This window comes from Drosophila serrata, unplaced genomic scaffold (assembly GCF_035046125.1).
Source record: "Drosophila serrata isolate PLE 108 unplaced genomic scaffold, ASM3504612v1 contig_240, whole genome shotgun sequence".
In the NCBI taxonomy this organism is placed as follows: Eukaryota; Metazoa; Arthropoda; class Insecta; order Diptera; family Drosophilidae; genus Drosophila; species Drosophila serrata.
Window position 1 is genome coordinate 439,378 of NW_028257138.1, and position 18,582 is coordinate 457,959.

General features: G+C 42.2%; 5 protein-coding genes and 1 long non-coding RNA gene across 6 annotated transcripts; 2 read left to right on the forward strand and 4 right to left on the reverse strand.

Annotated features, from left to right (window-relative positions):
- Positions 1 to 61: 61 nt before the first annotated feature.
- Positions 62 to 766, reverse strand: robl (dynein light chain roadblock). Its single transcript, XM_020959724.2, has 3 exons — positions 622 to 766; positions 484 to 562; positions 62 to 390 (listed from the first exon to the last, which is right to left on the reverse strand). The coding sequence occupies exons 1-3, from the start codon at positions 622 to 624 to the stop codon at positions 179 to 181; spliced, it is 294 nt and encodes a 97-aa protein (XP_020815383.1). The 5' UTR covers positions 625 to 766; the 3' UTR covers positions 62 to 178.
- Positions 767 to 933: 167 nt separating this feature from the next.
- On the forward strand, positions 934 to 1,463 carry robls54B (roadblock similar 54B). The gene is made up of 2 exons (XM_020959362.2): positions 934 to 1,076; positions 1,134 to 1,463. The coding sequence occupies exons 1-2, from the start codon at positions 1,053 to 1,055 to the stop codon at positions 1,461 to 1,463; spliced, it is 354 nt and encodes a 117-aa protein (XP_020815021.1). The 5' UTR covers positions 934 to 1,052.
- A 491-nt stretch (positions 1,464 to 1,954) lies between these two features.
- On the forward strand, positions 1,955 to 17,482 carry EDTP (Egg-derived tyrosine phosphatase). The gene is made up of 6 exons (XM_020959328.2): positions 1,955 to 2,584; positions 14,680 to 15,533; positions 15,595 to 16,233; positions 16,291 to 16,434; positions 16,494 to 16,859; positions 16,929 to 17,482. The coding sequence occupies exons 1-6, from the start codon at positions 2,468 to 2,470 to the stop codon at positions 17,062 to 17,064; spliced, it is 2,256 nt and encodes a 751-aa protein (XP_020814987.2). The 5' UTR covers positions 1,955 to 2,467; the 3' UTR covers positions 17,065 to 17,482.
- Positions 5,448 to 7,994, reverse strand: LOC110176786 (glucose-induced degradation protein 8 homolog). Its single transcript, XM_020943222.2, has 3 exons — positions 7,211 to 7,994; positions 6,310 to 6,440; positions 5,448 to 6,253 (listed from the first exon to the last, which is right to left on the reverse strand). Exons 2-3 carry the CDS (start codon positions 6,410 to 6,412, stop codon positions 5,640 to 5,642), a joined length of 717 nt encoding a protein of 238 aa, XP_020798881.2. The 5' UTR covers positions 6,413 to 6,440; positions 7,211 to 7,994; the 3' UTR covers positions 5,448 to 5,639.
- Positions 10,997 to 12,399, reverse strand: LOC147643951 (uncharacterized). The gene is made up of 2 exons (XR_015271354.1): positions 11,755 to 12,399; positions 10,997 to 11,562 (listed from the first exon to the last, which is right to left on the reverse strand). It is a non-coding gene; the product is annotated as an uncharacterized LOC147643951 (long non-coding RNA).
- Lhr (Lethal hybrid rescue) lies at positions 17,427 to 18,520 on the reverse strand. The gene has a single exon (XM_020943226.2). The coding sequence runs from the start codon at positions 18,518 to 18,520 to the stop codon at positions 17,492 to 17,494; it is 1,029 nt and encodes a 342-aa protein (XP_020798885.1). The 3' UTR covers positions 17,427 to 17,491.
- Between the last annotated feature and the right edge of the window lie 62 nt (positions 18,521 to 18,582).

Here is an 18,582-nt window from a genome sequence, read left to right on the forward strand (position 1 = left end):
TCACCGCTAGGATTTTTGTTATGATGTCAGCGCATAAATAATTTAAACTATTTTCACGTACTATTATTTGATTATTGTATAATTTAACTCCCTTTTCACTCGGCTACACTTTAAGTATTTGCATGTTTATAGATGTGCAGTAAATAGTTTCAGCGTTGTGTTCCGAACTCGAGCCCATCTAGTCCGTTGGGTTTTGGATGACGATCAGGATGAAGTCCTTGTCGGGAGCCACCATGATCTCGTGCTTCTTGGAACGCACCCGCAGGAATGTCATGTCGTTCGAGGGATCCAGATCCCTCACCACACTCCGGGCCTTGTCCGCCAGCTGACTCATTAATCCAGCGTACTGGACGGTGGTCGTGTTGTCCAGCGTTGACTTGACCGGAATTCCTAATGGGAAGGGGTAGTGGAATAGGGGTTAGGTGGTTGGACTTTTGGTTGCCAAGCTTCCGGAAAGGGCAGTAATAACACACCCACACCCACCTTCATTGTTGACCACAATTGTGCCCACAACTCCTTTGTGGCTCTGGATGCGCTTCAGGGTTTCCTCAACCTCTTGCGACTGAAATTATAGATGCACGTACTAAATTTATGTTTCTAGCTTATAAACCATTTACTTACCATGTTTAACTATAATTTTGTCGAAACTTTGGCCAAAAACACTATTTTTATGAGAAAAAGTTTGTTATTATGCCGGTGTGACCACCTTCTGGGAGCTGATAAATACCATGTTAGTCAGTTGAAAAATACCAATTATAAATAAATTTGTAAATTAATAAATTGTGTTTGTTCATTGATCATTGAAACGGTAACCATCGAAATTCCCATTACTCTATTAAATATATTTAAGTTTATTTTCAACAATTGTGTTATTCTATAATTAATAAAATAATGACCTTTAACCCCTCTTAGACACTCTTAACAGACACAATGACCCATATAGCAACAGTCTCCTGTGGAAACGTTCCTTGGAAACAAAAAAAAAAAAAACAAAAGAAGTGGGTCATATACAATTAGAAAACGCACTTTATCAAATATATTAATTTTTAAAAATGTTTCTCGATAAACCAGAAAGAGTAAGAAAAGTAGATTGTTGTTAAAGACTTTTTATTTAAGTTATTTTAAAACCACAGCCCCCTCGAACCCTACGCTATGTGGAAGAAGCTTTTAAGCAGGTAAAGTCAAGGAAAAATGTTCGCGATGTGGTTATTCTTAACGATTCAGGACATCCGGTAAAAAGTTCGATGCATAGGGACGACGCAGTGTACTTTTCGGGGCTTTTTCAGGCTATCCGAGGAAGATTAGAGCGTGGAATGGCAAAAATAGATCCCACAGATGAACTTCTTATGCTGCGGGTTCGAACAAAAACCAATGAGGTACTTTTGGTTCCGGACTCAAAAATTACAGTTCTTGTTGTTCAAAATGCCCAAGATAATTTCGAAAATGGAAAACCATCAATTTAATGGATAATAAAAACTAAAAGTATGACAAGCAGTTTAATAATTAGTTTATATATATACCCTCCATTTATTTAAATTATTTTCATAACTAACAAAATAACCGAAATATCGTATTAATTGTATTGATCTATCGGATACGGTCACTCATCACTCTTGATAATACCAAAAAAAATATCGCAACAAAGTTTGGGCAAACTAAATATCGATATATCAGCGACCGACAGTCAACGACAGATAATTCTGTTAATTTACGCTGGGATGAGAGCAGGATTTGAGAGAGAATTCTATTAACTTACATCCACCCAACAGCTCCCAAGAGAGCAGAGAGAGGATATGTTACGAATTTGACATTCCAAATAGTAATTCTACCCCATGTATGAGAGTTCTACATATAAAATGAGAATTCGACCGTTTGTATCTGTAAACGTGTAAAATTTTTATCTAGACGTGCTGAATGTAAAATGTTGAATAACAGCTTCGGAAACAGAGTGGCCAGACAAATTATTTTAATATTTTGATATACGGCAACACTATTTTGTCGCTTTTCGTTGTTGTCATTTGTTTTTCTTCCGTTCAATCCGCCCGCGTTGTGAAAATAAAAATAAAACACAAAACCATTACAATTGGAATCGCGAGCAACAAAAAGCAACAGCGGCAGTAGCACCAAAAGTAACCGCGGGGGCAATAGTTGGATTGCGAATTTCTGGTGACGTCGCCGTCTTGCAGGGCGTAAAAGGCAAGAGCAAAGCAAACAAACGCGAAAGCGTAGTAGCGATAAACGAACGTGAAATACGCAGCAGATAAAATACAATAAGAGCAGCAACGTCACGAGCACACAAAGATTTATTGCTCAAGTTTAAATCTATTATTTTCGGCATCTTTCGCGAATCGCGGTGGCCGTGTATGTGAGTGATAGTGCGTGTGTGTTTGTGTGTGTGTGTGTTTGAAGAGCGCCGCCTCCCAATAAAAGGAATATCTAATACAACGGTAAATGCAGCGCCGGAAAAATGTGCAGCCTGACGCTAAACAACATGGTCAACGTAACGCAGCAGGACCTCCACGATCTATTGGAAATTTTCGAAAAAAAATCATTCGAGGCGGCGGCCTTTGAGGAAGGAACAGCGGTAAGTTTATATCTATGTGTGTGTGTCGGTGTGACATACATTTGGGCGCACGTGCACGTGCTGTCGCCGCCAGAAGAACAAACACACACAGTCACGAAAAGCTTGGCTTGGTAGTGTGCGTGGCGCCTACGACGAGGACACGTCAGATGTCTGCCCTCCTACTCCTTGCTTTCCTTCTCTCTTCCTCTTTCCCGTTTTTGCCGCGCCCCAAAAAAATCCTCTGCCACTCAAAATGGCCGCCATTAAGCTTGCTCCGAGGAAAATAGTCTTTTCATGGAAATCAATAGGCAGTAAAAGCCGTCATTAGGTTGTTCTAATGGATTAAATTCGCCAGGAACACTTCACAAATAAGCCGGTTAGAGCTGTATTAGGCCAACGAAAGTGATCACAAGTCGTTAATTATCATCTTGGTAATCGGGAGCTTAAACTTATGATTTTGTTTGTTTTGTTTTTTTTCTTTTTAATCTTCCCCGTTTCGTTTGTGATAATTTTTTGTACTTTTATTTCTTTAATCTAATCTCTATTGTGGTTTTAAAAATGTGGAAATGTCAACCGCAAACCATTATATTGCATTTCTTTGTTTAGGTTTGGTAATAATACTTGTATACCCTTTAAAATAGTATTTTAATTTTAGTCAGAAAATTGAAACAAATTAAAGGAGTCATTTCCGACCCTATAAATCATATATACTCTTGATCAGCATCAACAGGCGAATCTTTCTAGGCATGTAGAAAAGAAAATTAAATTTTGAAATTATTGTGTGAATTGAATTATTGTGAAAATTGTCAAAACTTGTTAAAATTTTTAATATTTTAAAATTTTAAATTAAGGATGCAGCTTTAAAAACCTTAGGAAAGCTTTCCGAATTAAAATTAAAGCTATTTTAACTTAGTTATGAGCTTTTTAAACTTTGATATGTCTAAAATATTGTTATATAAAAATAACGATAAAAAATTGACCAAAATAAGTTTTCTTTCTTCTTTGTTTTAATATTTTTTATCAGAATCAGAATTAATAATCAATAATTAAACCATGAAAGCTACAGGTTAATTACTCGTTTAATAATTTAAGTTTATTTTTGTGAATACTGTTAAAAATAATCCTTTGTTTGTACTTAAAAAGCCCTATTTTCTGATTTATTACCCGTTGATTTTCTATGTACAAATATCCTGTGTTGTCTGTAAAGCAAATTAATAACATAAAGTAAATACCTTTAGAACCTTGACCTTACATCAAATATAAATGAATTTTGAACACTTTTATAACTGAAAAAGACTGGAAACTGAATCTTAACCAAAACTTAATGCTTCACAGTAAATTACAAGGTGCATTGCATCTTCTACTCCTCCTCTAAGTACGTCTTAATTAAATTAAGCAAAACAAGTAAGCCAGTTTTCCAAAACCGGAAATGTTTCCTTGGGTTTTTGTTCTCGGATCGTTGCTGAAATTCAATAACACTCTGCATACACGTGCTCCGCTGAGCGGTAATTAAAAACACTTAATGCCCTTTTTAAGACCCGCTCTCGATTTACGCATTAATGTGCATTTTCCCAGGCACGCACATTTGTTTTGTCTTTTCTTTTTCCTTTCTCGTGGAAAGCACGGACCTCTTTAACCCTTCAACCCCCCCGCTTGAATGTCACGCACGCAGCCTTAATGGTCGCGAGTGTGTAATTCCGTGTTATCGCCCGCTTAGCCGGCAATTGCAAATAGCAAATAGCGAAATAATAAAATAACAATTGAGTTGGCAACAACACAGCACATTTGCATGCCCGAGTATCTAATGCCAGGTAAAAGCACCTGGAAACAGAGCGAGGAAAGCCGCCTTGTGAAGCCTTGGCACGTAACTCACGTTTTCCGAGCGATGTGAATGTTTGTGCAGCTGAAATGGTCGTGCATAATTGACAAGACTAAGTAACTTACTACTGCAGTACTTGCACAATTGCCAAGGTGGCTTTTTATCAAACTCATTTGCTGTTAGCTAACGTTATCATCACCTTAGCTTTTCAGCGCCAGTTAGTAGCGTTCATATTTCTATAATTTCTATATTTCTATAGTTCACTTATCTGCCAGCGACTCGAAGGCAAACAAACAGAGAGCCTTGGTACAAGGCATTGCATTTGATGATGGGGTGCAAAGGGTGAAACTTTGTATGTGATGAGCTGTGCTCGGGTTCAAGGTTAAATTTTGCCAGCGTTGATAAGATTAGGCGCCCAACCAATGGCACAATATTTAACCCACTGACGTAGGCCGGCGATAGCCGCAAACGCTGCTCCCAGGAGATCAGAAAGATCGCCGGGCGAGCGTGTGCAAAAATATGGTTGAAAGAGAGACAGTTCTGCTTGATTCAAGTACAAAGGAAAAATATTGCATTAACTGAGAGCGCTGAAAAGTATCTAAAATAACTTTATGATTATTTAGATTGTTGATTTTATGACCATAAATTAAATAGTTACTTCGAGTTTGGCTTGTAAGCTTTATAAGCGGGTTATTTTACGGTTAAATTTTATCAACTCTTGTGAAGTATTACAAACCCCATTATATAAACTGAGAGCTTTTGCCTCATAAATAAATACTATTACTATATGATCTACCTATTAAAACTGGCCATAAATAAAGTCATGCCCCAGGTTTTATTAAAAGGTATTCCCTGGTCGTATTCCTCGTACACTTTGTTACTTTGTCTTTGTGCTCATTCTGTTATCGAGTCAAACAAAAACAAACCAGTATAAATAGCTCTTTGCTGGCACGTGACACAACAATTTGCGTTTTAGATTAGCTCAGGAATTTGATGTTATCAGCCTTATCAGCTTTTTTTTCCACCGTATTCTTGGTATTATGACAGCACATCTGCAAAAACTGGTTACACCAAGATATGGAAACATTTATTATTAAACATCACATTCATTCAAAAAAATCACATTTATATGTAGGTTTGCAAAAAAAATTACATTCAAGTTGTATTTTCTAAAAAAAAAATACATTTACTCCTTAAAAATCGCAGTAGACGCCATTCGTTCGATCGTTAGACAATCATAAGTTTCTCTCCGTTTATTTACCAACCCTGAAAGTTCCGGCGGAACTCTTCCTCAAAGTCAGCATGCTGCAGATCCAGCTTTTGGAAGTCAGTGCAGCCCTCCTTCTCCAACTTGGCCTGGGCCCACAAAATCAGTTTGATGAGGAAAATCATCCGAGGCTCCATGGGACCATGATCCTTGCCCCTGCTGGCCGTCTGATGGCATCTTAGCATGGCAGAGTTTATCTCACCTGCGACTTTCTGCCGGTAGGAGTACAACATAAGCTCGCCAAAGGGACTGTTCTCAGGCCGATCAAAGGCCAGCAGACCCATAGTCCGCTCCACCTCCTTCTTACGCTCTGGATCTACCTGTGCGAAGCCGGAGGACGGACTCTGGGCAAAGTTCAGGGCCTTAGTCACCTTTTGATCCCTAATCATTTCGATTAGACGCAACTGCTGCATGTGAAAGTACACGTAATTCTCCGTCTCAAAGATGCAAGGATAAATGCGGCTGGCCAGGTCCATGGCATACTTCACTTGACCCACACGCACAGCCTCCTGGATACGCATTCGATCCACAATGGTGTCCATATGGGGGCCCGGCTCTACATTTGCCTCGGCCATAAAACGCTTGGCGGCCTCCTGATAGCCCTCTGAAAAAATTATGATTTGATTAGAAAAGAATGGGAGAATATAGAGTACGACACACCTGAGACCAGGTAGTTCATTACCAGGCGATTAAGATCCATCTGTCGGCACTGAAAGCTTGCCATGCGATGGGGCCAGGAAGTCGGAGGCTTGAATTCGGCCATCTTGAATTGATCTAGTGGATTATAGGTACTGAAAATGGAGAGGTCAAGGTTTCTGATTAGTGATATTATATGATCAATGTGATCAATAGATTAATATTTTGAATACAAGAAAGTAGAACAAAGTCATTATTGAACCTTTAGTTTTGTATATGTTTTTCTGTGATCATTTTATTACTCTAATATATCCAGAATGATTATAATTCATATAAAAACATTTGCCATTTATCTTCTTAACAGCTATTTTAAGTACAAGGAATCCAACAAGTGTTGTTAATACCATAAAAACAGTTAAAAATCTCGTCAATTATTCCGTCTCTGTCGCCATATAGAAAAACATCATCCCCCATATGGCAGCACTGACGATCTGTGTTGTTCATTATATCACTTTTGATTTCAGCAAAATAAGCAAAATTATTATATGTACTATTTTGCACTCTTTTTGTATTTGGCTCAGACGTGTTTATTTTTGAAATGGCATTGAAAATAAGCTGCTGCAATTGCAGATATAGATGCAAGTGTGTATTATTTGGATTCGGTATCTGTGGGAGGGCCATCTGTCTGTCTGCTCGCGTGGGCGCCAAAAGTAAATTTCCGAGGCAGCGGCTCGCCGCTGTTTGCTCTCCCGGCCAAGTGAAAATGCCAAAAATAGCAGGAAGGCGAAGGCTTTCCTTTTTAAAAATATATATCTTGATTTCGTAAACAATCTTTTTTAATTGCTTATCTCGAGCTTTGTTTTTTTTTTTGCAACTTGCTTTTTTTTTTGTTTTGTTTTTAATTTGCACAGTGCCAAATACCCACCTGTTGTTGTTGTTCTTTTTGTTGTTTTAGCTTTTGTCAATTGTTTTTTTGTGTGAGTTGTTTAGCTCTTTCGAAAAAACGTATGGAAAACTTGTAAATTCCAGCGAAGCTTGCTACGCATCCAGGCAACTAAAAGGATTTTCTCTTATTTCCTCGCTTCCTTCGGCTGGTTTTCTGGCTTTTCTTGTTGATTGTTGGCTTAATCGCCACCAGAAAATCGACCGGAGACGGCCACGTTGCGAGCGCTGCCTTTGGCGCCTGCTGGAACACTGTCCTGGTCCCAGGACCTGCAGGATTAGCCAGGCTACTGCAGCAGCACTCCTCCGCATTAATGTGTATCCCTCCGTCGTTGTTGTCCGTGTGATACTTCCAGTCTGCAGCTCGTTTCCAGTCTGGAGATTGCACTCCATTCGGGGGTTGCAATTCCCTTCCAGGGGGACAGTGGAGCTGCGCTAAATGTGACACGAACGATTATATGTATTGTAACCTCCCTGTTGCTCCTGCTCGCCTGTTGTTGTTGGCAGCAGTCTGTGCCGAGGCCACGCCCCCGTCCAAGGCCACCCCTTTGCCGCACCTGCAGCCGCCGCATCCTGGGGAGTGGATGCAGCTGTGCTGCAAGCCGTGCGGCGTCATTCGTGTGGGCGCTTTGGAAATTGCGGCACAGGCGCGCAGAAATCCCCGGAAGAGCGGAAGGAGTGCTAGTGGAAGACGGTTTGTGTGTGTGCCTTCCACATTGCCACAAAATGCAACCAAACGCTGCGCCACAGTGGGCTCACAAAGAAAGGTTCTGTGAAATGAAAAAGTATATACATATAAGTTGATTCATTTTTTGAATATCTTGAATATCTTTGAGAGTAAGCATAGAGAAGGAAAGCTCTCTGAACAGTTTTATGAACTAAAATGTAGCTAATCTATCTATCAAACTTTAATATATAAATAAAGCAAAGGTTAATTGCTTTTTGGGTAAATACATCATTCTGTTTTTTCCAAATGCGTAATGACTATATTAAAATTGGCAAGGCTAAAAGCCTTTGTTTTGATTGATTTTTAATGTGTGTTTTGTGGCAGCATGTCAAGCATGCCAAAAACCATTATTGTCTGACATCAGTTAGTGGGAAAGCTGCGAAAATAAAGCTAGCATGAAATGCGGGTCAATGTCAAAGTGCTTAATTCTGTTAATTATGAAAAATGGCACACGCATGCATACACAGATAAAAATAAATGGTCAGAATTTATAAGTATTATACATTTTATAGTAAATAATTTATCTTAAAACTTTTATTCTGACCTTATAAGAAAGGGTTTTATGAAGTAAAATTAATAATAATTATTAGATTTGTTTTATATATTTTAATTTGCAAATCAATTTCTGTCCAACCCATTACCACTGTGCTTTGATAGTTCTTGGAGGCCAGCTCCCTTTTATGATAGCCTGTTGCACTTTGAACTTTGCGCCCACGCGTCTGCATGTGTCACCCCCGCTGGCCCCCTTTTCGCCGGTCTATGTGTGCCTCTGTGTGTGTAAGTGGGTGTGCCCGCTAGCCAGCTGTTGCTGCAAGGTGCGTGGGTCGCACCGCAGACACTTGTGCCAGGTGCCCAGGAGCAGTAGCAGTAGCAGCAGCACCAGCACCAGCAGGGGATCAAATAGGACGGAGCAACAAAGGGGACAAAAGGGCCCGGCTTCAGCTGCATCTGGTTGCCGTAGTAACGGTGTTTCCAGCTCCTAAATTGGGGATGCAGGCAGCAACAGCATGCCAAGCGCATGTCCGGAACAGAGAGGAGAGAACGCAAGAGCAACAGCAACAGCACCGGCACCACCACCAGCAGCAGAGTTCGATTCGATTAAGGGCCACTCCGATAGATGATGGGGGTTCCAATGCTGCTTCCAGATGCATACCCTGCACCTCCATGCTCAAAAGTCAGCCGGCGCTGGAACACCCTGCCGCTGCTGCGGAGCTTCTTGCGCTTCCGGACTAACTGCCTCGCATCCGGGACCACCATGCAAGCATGATTAGAAGAAGGGAGCAACTCTCCGTCAGTGCGGTTTCTGTGGATGCTGCGGAATTTGGTGTGCCAACTGTTTAATTCTGGTCGCCTGCTCGCTGGCAGATAAAATCGATAATGTGCGAAACTGGCAATGCCGTCTCCGGTGTCAACTATTTGCCGGGAGTTGGTTGGGCTTCGGACTCGTACTCTCGCAGAGGATGGGCTGGATGGTTGGTCGGCATCTGTATCGGCTTGATTATGTTGGGGAGAGGGGATCGGGAGCATATTTAGGGTTCGGTCTTTGTTGTGGTTGGTTAAAAAAAACAGGGGATGTTGCCTCGAATAAGGGAAGGATTAAGTTGTGTGTTCGAATGTATAATATGACAACCAGGATCCCAGCAATTTTATTCTCTTGAAAACAAAAAAAAAGTCTGTAGTCTGCTGTTTATTGATTTTAATTGGTGGACTTTGTTAATAAAGCACTTGAAGAAATAATCCACTTGGACAGGCACTATACAAATAATTATATTTATTTTATGTTTATTTATAAACTATATAACCAAGATTATCACAATTTATCTTATATAGCTTATATTTTCTTATGAATAATTAGATGTAACTTGCAATAAGTCTCTCAGAACTTATAATACTAAGATAAATAATCATAATTAATATTCATATTAGGAAATTCATTTAACAACAATAATATGTTTAAATAAGGTTTACAAACATGAGTTTTTAGCATTATTTTTATGCTTCTACAAACCTTATCCCCCTCTTATGCTATCCTAAGTCATTGCCAATTCGTTTGGATTATTCAGATGACCTTCTTTTCACATTACACTGAACTAGCTGCTGGGAAAGCAGAAGGAAAGGAAAGCGATCGGCGCCCCAAATAAATCAATTCTGGTTCTGTGTCGTCTGGTGGGAACAAGGGAATAGAGTGCGTGTGTGGGCGAGGGAAGTGAAATCTCTTCCTGACTCTCGACTCGACTCGGCTGGCGAATAAATTAAGCGGATGATGAATAGATTTCTGCAGTTCCCCCCATGCTCATTGTCCGTAACGCCCACTTGGCTGGATGTCATTTATTGCGCTCAATTATCGCGAGTGCGATATGTCTTTTTATGTGGGGGCAGTGAGCGAAAATCGCTTGTGTTGTTGGCCTCCTCAACATGGCCCATAACTTCCGGTTCAAACGTGTTTCTTTCAGCGGCTCCATCTCCAACTCATCTCCCCCACAAAGCGGTTTCAAAGACTTTCGAAAGTTGTATCTCACACACTGTCGAATGTTTTTTACCCATGTGCACTCTAGAAAAAAAAAATCGAAATGCAAATCAACTGCAACGGCAATTTGCATATTAAAAGATCATTAATAACTTCCCAATCGATGTGGTGTGGATGATGTGCATAAATTAAGAGAAAAGATAGCCAAAGCAAAAGATTAACTAAAGTGGAAGATGTTTTCATACAAAAACTTGTATGTTTAGGATGAGAAAGCCAGAAAGATATAGAAAAACTATATATAAAACAAGAAAGGAAAGCCGAAGTTTTATACCCTTGCAGTTTGCAATAGAATTATAGTAAACTTATGTATTGGAAGTCGATCATAGCAAAGCTTAAAATTTTGCATTTTTTAAATCAATATTTATTATTATTTTTATATAGCTAGATTAATTCGGCTGTTGATGCTGATCAAGAATATATATGATTTATAGGGTCGGAAAAGACTCTTTCAATGCGATACAAGCTTCTGACTGAAATTGTAATACCATGCAACTGTATAAAGATTATACATCTTTACATATTAGTTATTTATTTATTTAAAATTAAGAAAATAATATAAATTAAACTATTTCAAATAGTATACAAATATTAAACCGATTGACCGAACTGTACTTGCCCTCATGAACAGTACCTGGCTTTCGTACCTGATCTAAATTCCAATTCTGTGTGTATGGAACGTGGGCGCAATTTGTTTTTTTTTTTTTTTTTGTGTTATATTATATCGGGCGGGGTCTTTAACCGCCCGTCGCTGGAACAACACGTTGCACATTTAAAAGCGCAAGCATAAATCATGTTAAAGGCAACAAGAACAACGAGAATAAAGCACGGAACACTCATTGACTCACGGACAGCGGCAGCGGGCTGGATGGGATGGGTGTGGTCAGTGGCCCCCAGGTTTTAACTTAGTTCTCGAGCTTCAGAATAATTCATTCAAGAAAACTCTGCCTTCGTTGAATATGCAACGTGTGGGTTGTTACAAGGCGCTATGGGGACTGCCTTATTTTCCGCCTCCGGGGGGGTTTGTGATGGCCAATATAAGCCAAGATTTGATGATAGGAGAGCTTTCATGGGTTAATAGAGGCTGCCGGGTTATTAACAAAGGCCGTACATATTTTAGAAATAAAATATTTTCTTTATTATTAATTTATTTAAAAAGGAACTTGAAATTAAATATGCTTTGACTTGATGTTAGAATAAATATTCTTTCATTACTTTTCATCGTAAATTAATAAAAGAATTTTTAAAACATAAAAAAAGGCTTAGAAATTCCAACCTGTAACTACTGTGGTTGCCTTGGAACCTTTCCCAACGTGTGGACTTCTTCAAAGTCGCGGCCACCGAAGTCCGACTGTAGATGGTAACATGGTCTTCGACCTTCCATTTCCATCTACTCCCTCTTTGTCTCCTCCACCTTCTCCACCTCCTCCTCCTTCTCTCTGCTGATGGCCTGTGCTCGGTCGAGTTGAAGTTCGGTTCGCTTGGTGGTTCCTCGTTCGGTTCGATTGTACGAATGCGAGTGCGATTATTTCTGCTTTGCGGTTTCTTGTTGCTTTTGCTGTCTCTGTGATTGTTGTTGTTGGCTGTGTTGTATTTTTTCAGTTTTTCAGCTTTTCTGGCGTTGTTTCTGCTTTTTTACCACAGAGAAAGACAGAGTGAGAAAGATGGAAAAGTGTGTCGCACGCTCGCAGCTTCTGCTGGATTTCTGGTGGCCCAGCATCGGCAGAGTGCTTAAAATCCGGGTTTGTGGGCAAAACTGCATCACGGCTTGAGTCTCGCTCTCGATTTTGAGTTTAAGTCTTTGGTTTAAGTTCTGTTATTTGGGTCAGCAGCGTCGTCGAGCCATCGCCGCCGCCGATGATCACCGGCCCCAGCCAGTCCGAGCGCGAAAACTATTTTCCGCACACAGTGCGCTGTAACTATCGCCCGTCGCGTCGGTTTGTTGTTTTTAAGTTTTACAGCGCCTTTGGAACAGGCGCGCAGTTTCGAAAGCAGCGCTGCAGCGGCGGCGGCCAGTTACAGTTGCATTTACTCGCTTACAAAGAAAATATCTGCGACCGCAACGGCAGCAGAAGCAGTGAGCGAGCAAGCAGTTCAATGCACACACAACGGTAAGAGCTCCCCCTTTGTGCTGGAGCTGCTTGTGCATGTGTAACGGCAGCGTCTCCAACTTGGGAGCACTCACTCACACTTACACATGTGCATCTGCCATCGATGGGATTTTTCTGTTTTCGGCATCCCCATCTCTCTCGCACGCTCCCACTCTCATCTGGTTGTTAGTGTTGGACACAGCTAGCTAAGGAATTAGTAGAAATAGCTAGAGATGCTAGAAGGAAGGTGAAGAAATAACTAAATTGTAACATTTGTAATTTTTCTAAGCTGTTTCTATTTCAATTAAATTAATTAAATCCTGTAAGAAAATAATAATTATTTAGGTATTTTCGCATCTTAACTTTTTTCTCAGGTCAAAAGTAACTAAATTTACTGCACTGCTGGCAGCTGCAAGCCAAACACTTGTGCAAACTCTGAGCGAGATGGAGAGAGTGGGAGCTATAGCCATTTCGATTTTATCGTTTGTTTTTCAAGAGAGCTTAAAATTAACAATTTTTAATTTTTGGACGCTCTTATGCAATTTGGAGATGGCAGAAAATTAAAATACAAAACAAATGCCATAATCAGGCATTTGTTTTCTTTTTGCGTGTTACCATCGGCATTTCTCGGTAATTGTAATTGCGTATTAGTTGTTTTGCTCACTTGCTTCGCTCAGCGTAGTTTCTCACTGCCTCTCTCGCACCCACACATTCACATACTCACACGGCCGAGTGAGCTTTCGTCAGGTTTGTTTTGCTCGTTAGTTCGCGTTTGTTGTTGCTAATTTTTTTTGCGCAGCCTTTGCCTTTGTCGTTTTGTTTCTGATGCATTGTTGTTTTTATAATTTGCACACATTTCTCCTTGTGCGATTGTATGTGTGTGTGCGCTAAAAACCTGTTTCCTCAAGGTGTTTGTTTGTAAGCGTACAAGTGTGTGTTTGTGTGAGTGCTTTTTGCTGTTATTGTTATTATGCTTTTATCTAGTTGTTTGTCTGGGACAGCTGGCTGCGGCTCCGCCCACCCGCCGCCGCCGCCTCTTGGCCTAGCTAGCCTTTTGCTATTTTTAGCCAACAGCTCGCTAATACCAACCTTTAGAATTTATTCGCCATAATATCACTGCAATTATCAATGGTGTATTCTGATAAATTATGGTATATGATCTTAAATGATGATGTGATCGTGATCTCAGGACTTTCTGAAGGATTGTAATCGATTTATAAACAGTTGAGTCCATGGAAAACAATAATTATTAGAAAATGCTAGTTTTTATCAGGTTAATTAATGTGCATACAAAACTTCAAATGTTTAAAAATTGTAGATTTTTGAAAAAATTTTGTAACGGGACATAGCTAGATCGACTCTGATGTTGATGCTGATCAAGAATTTATATGATTTATAGGGTCTGAAATGACTTCTTCATAGTGTTAAAAGCATCTGACTAAAATTAGAAAACCCTGCAAGGGTATAATAGAGGAATTATAATCAAATAATCATAAACTTTAAATACCAGGTATGTATGTTAGGGCAACCTGTATTTCTTGTTGTGCAAATCCACGAATTATATTTGCTGGGAAAAAAGGCGAATATTATGCAATTATCTCGATGGCTAATTGCTGTTGTGTATTGGTAATTTCCCCTGTCTAACCGGCGCACTCTTATCGCTTTTGGCCTTCTGGTAGCGAGTAATGGCAGAGATAGCTACATATAGTCGGCGTCTCCAGATTCCAGTTCTCCTTCCCGGGGACGTAAGGTTCCATTGAACTCGGGACAAGAATTTATATACACTCGATACATACATACATTTGTAGTATATAGTATTGAAAAACCAGTTGCACTCCGCGTTCTAATCTCGCGCTGCCCATTAAGACGCCGGCATTGCTGATTTATGCAAGCAATTGACTTTACTCAGCTACCCGTCAAATATTTTATGAATACGAGGTACGCAGTCACTGGAGATATTTCAGGAATATGGGGATTGCGAGGTCATTGGTTGATACGATCTGAGCATGAAGCAAAGCGAAGCATTTTTCGAACTTTGTAGTAACTGAATTTTATAATCTCTGCTAAATCCCTTTCTAATGTAACTCGGATACCCTTTGCCTGTGTTTCAGGAGTACGACATCTCCAAGAAATGCGAATACCTGTTCAAACTCGACTACAGCCTCATAGAGCTGGACAACTCGAACGGATTGCTCAGCCCGCGATACCCTGGCCGGATACTCATTCCCGAATGCGAGCACGGACACATGGCGAAAACACTGATACCGGGAAATGGACTTTTTGGTCCAGTTGGCGGTGGTTTGGGTGGAGGTGGGTCCTCGGGAACGACGGCAACGGCCACGCCACTGAACAGTAGTGCTGGCAGCACCGGAAGCGAAGGCGTGGGGATCCAAGCCTTTGTCACGTTCGCCAATCCCCTGCAGACGCCACAGCAGTCGGCGGCGTCGATGCATCCACTCCAGCAGCAATATCCCTCACAGCCACAGTATCCTTCCTCCCAGCAGCCACATCCACTCCAGCAGCAACAGCAACAACAACCCGCGCAACAGCAGCCCCAACATACGATCTACGAGGACCAGTATGACATTCAGCGGATGCGGGAGCTGGTAACGATGGCCAAGTACGCGAGATGCCGCCAAAGGTTCGCCGTGCCCGTGATCATGTATCGCGGGAAGTACATTTGCCGATCGGCCACGCTATCCGTGATGCCGGAAACCTACGGCCGGAAGGTGGTAGACTATGCTTACGACTGCCTGAGCGGTGGCAATTATACGGCGCCCAATGGCGAGGAGAACGATGCAGATTCCACTGACGAATCGCTGATCAATCACATCCACGACCAGGCTCAGTCACAGTTTAGCTACGACGAGGTCATCAAGAGCGACATCCAGCTGCTTCACACGCTCAACGTCTCCACCATTGTGGACCTAATGGTGGAGAATCGCAAGATCAAATACTTTATGGCGTAAGTGAATAATAAAACTTCCTAAAGCTTCCTTCTTTAATAATCTTATCCGTGTTTTTAGCGTGTCCTCGTCGGAAAAGGCGGATCCCAACAAGCATTACAAGAGTTTTAACCTGCTATCGCTGCCGTATCCGGGTTGTGAGTTCTTCAAGAAGTTCCGGGACAATAACTACATGGCTCGCAACCTGCACTATAACTGGAAGCAGTCATTTAACGATGCCAATATCAATATACCGAATCTGGGACCCGCCGCCGATATCGATGTTGTGTGGCCGGAGTACCGTGACTGGGATCTGGTGGCCATTACGCAGAACTATCTGCGTGCAACGCTCAAGTACGTGCAAGAGGATAGTTCCGGCTTGCTGATTCACTGCATCAGTGGCTGGGATCGCACACCGCTGTTCGTCTCGCTCGTCCGGTTATCCCTTTGGGCAGATGGACTGATCCATCAGTCGCTGAACGCCATGCAGATGGCGTACTTTACACTGGCCTACGACTGGTACCTGTTCGGCCACCAACTGCCCGATCGCCTTAAGCGAGGCGAGGACATCATGTTCTTCTGCTTCCACGTGCTCAAGTTCATCACGGACGAGGAGTACAGCATTGTGGAGCATCGCAAGCGGACCAAGACCTCAAGCAGCAGTGGCAGCAGTGTGATAGTCATAAAGTCCGAGGGCTGCGACGATGAGCCGCTGAAGGAGTGAGTACTGGAAGGATTTGTTTTCAAAACTAGAAGCTTACCCGTTGACTTTTTCAGGGACTACATCCTGGCCTTTGATCAAGATAGCAACGACAGCTACTCAAACTGTTCCAACTGTGATATGTCCATAACAGATAACTTTTATGCCACAACGCCAGCGTCAGTCAATCCGCTGACCAGCAGATCGCCGAATCCCAAGCGGTAAGTGATTTCTTCAACACCTGGGAAACCATTAACTATACTGGCCAACTCTTCATTAGATCCAGAACCAGTCCCATCTCAGTGCCCGGATCAAATGCCCGGCAGCGCCAGGAGTCCACCTCATCGAATGGCAGCTGGCAGGTAGTCACGGATACGGGCTCTATAGACTCAATGATGAACGGCAGCTACATGATGCGGTTTGTGGCCCAGCAGCAGGCTGCGGACGGTGGCAGCAGCTCCTCGAACATTCCTATGTACAACGGTGGCAATGGCTACCACTGCAGCATCAATGCGGCGTCGAGCGGCAGCGGCAGCGGAAGCGGCAGCAGCATAAGCAATGGCAGCGCAACGCACGGTTTCGCAAATGGTTCCTCCAAAGATATTGGTGGCGGCAGCACCATGGCCAGCAAGCAGTGCATTAACTTGTGAGTTTCTTTCGGAGATTCGCGAAACAGAAACCGAGAGTAATTAACGTAAAACTTAATCTTTTGCAGACGAAAGCAACGCCTGAATGCAGTGCGCGCCATTTTTATTCAAGCCTACGGCAAGACGATTGGACTGAAATTCAAGGAGGGCTCCTCCATGAACCTCGCCACGTTCATTGGCAACCTGGCGGACCAACTGTTTTGAGGCTGCAAATTGTTAGCTCCCCCTCCACACATTGTTTTGTTTCTTGTTGTTCAGTGGCTGCCTGCGGGCTTTTCACCAAACGACGACTGTATTTTCGTAGACACCTGTTGAATTGCGTTCATTATGTGACTGTTGTTGTTGAAATTGTGTAATGAAGAAAATGGATAACTGATTAACTAATTAAGCATCGAACGAACGAACACTCCTAGACAACGTGCATAGTACAACTCGTTCTCCTGTCCTGTCCTAGTTCTCCCGCCTCCTGCTCTCCTGCTCTTTGTTTGTTTAGTTGTTAGGTTTTTTTCGAGAATGCAAAGCAAACGAATTACAAAATGCGATTCGGATTATACAATAGCCTTAAGTTGTAATTTATAGTAATGTGTATTTTTTAAATAAACTTATGAGCATTTGATACAAAGTGAAGAGTTTAGTGTTTTGCGGTGAATCGACTAGATCGTCGCATGCTGGACAATGGCATATATTCGTCCATATCCAAACGTTTCAATCGGACTCGCACATTTTTACAAAACTCCTTGGCGCTCTTTATGGGTACAATAACGTTATAAGTAACTGCTCCTTCCGTAGCGAGATTGTCATTGGATTTGATCGGGGACGAATTTGGTGGCTCTAACCCATCTTCATCTTCATCAACTGGTTCTATCTTGATTACGGGCACGTTTGTTCCATTCGTGACTTCTTCGGCGCTGCTGAACACATTGCTGATCACCAGGCCCGTTACATTAGCATTCACAATATTGGGCGATTGTGATTGGGAGGAGGAGGAGCCATTATCCATTTCCAGGCGCTTCAAGGTGTCCGGTGGCAGTTCCTTCACCTTTATAGACGCAAAAAACTCATCGTACTCGCTCTGAACCACCCTCTTCGTTCTAGTGTTCATATCATCGTATAAGTACTGTGAGCGACGCTCCTCGTCCATGATAAGGTCTAAAACCTCCACCTCGAGGCGCAGCCGCTGGCTATGGGAGAGCTCCTCCACAAAAGGCAGCTGACTAAGCACAAGATCCTGGCACCTAGAGTTGCATGTCTCCTTGGGCTTTTCGCCATTCAGACGATTGTTCAGGTGTACCACAATCTTCCACATCGGCTCCGGAATCTGACTCTTTGCCCGTGCCAGCGAATTGATCAGCGGCCACAAGATCTCCCAGCGCCATTGCAGCTCCGCCGCGGAGAACGGTGTGCTCAACGGTATGCCCTCGTAGCTCTCGTTGAAGGCTTTGGTCACCTGCTCCCAGCCCCAATCATTATAGTCCTGCTGTGGAGACACTTGCCTGCTGAAGAGGAACGGGTACATGCAAAGGAGCTCCAGGAGCCGCAAGTCGTTCAGCACTACCTGGGAGTCGGCGTTCGTGTTGGATATGTTGATTTCCAGTAGGGCCATGCGTTCATCCTCGGGTGAACTAGCCGTTTCGTCAGCAGTGTCGGTATCGGCGCCCATTTTAATTATTTAAAACAATAAAAAACGGATACAGGCTTCGTTTTTAAATTCCTTTCTTCTTC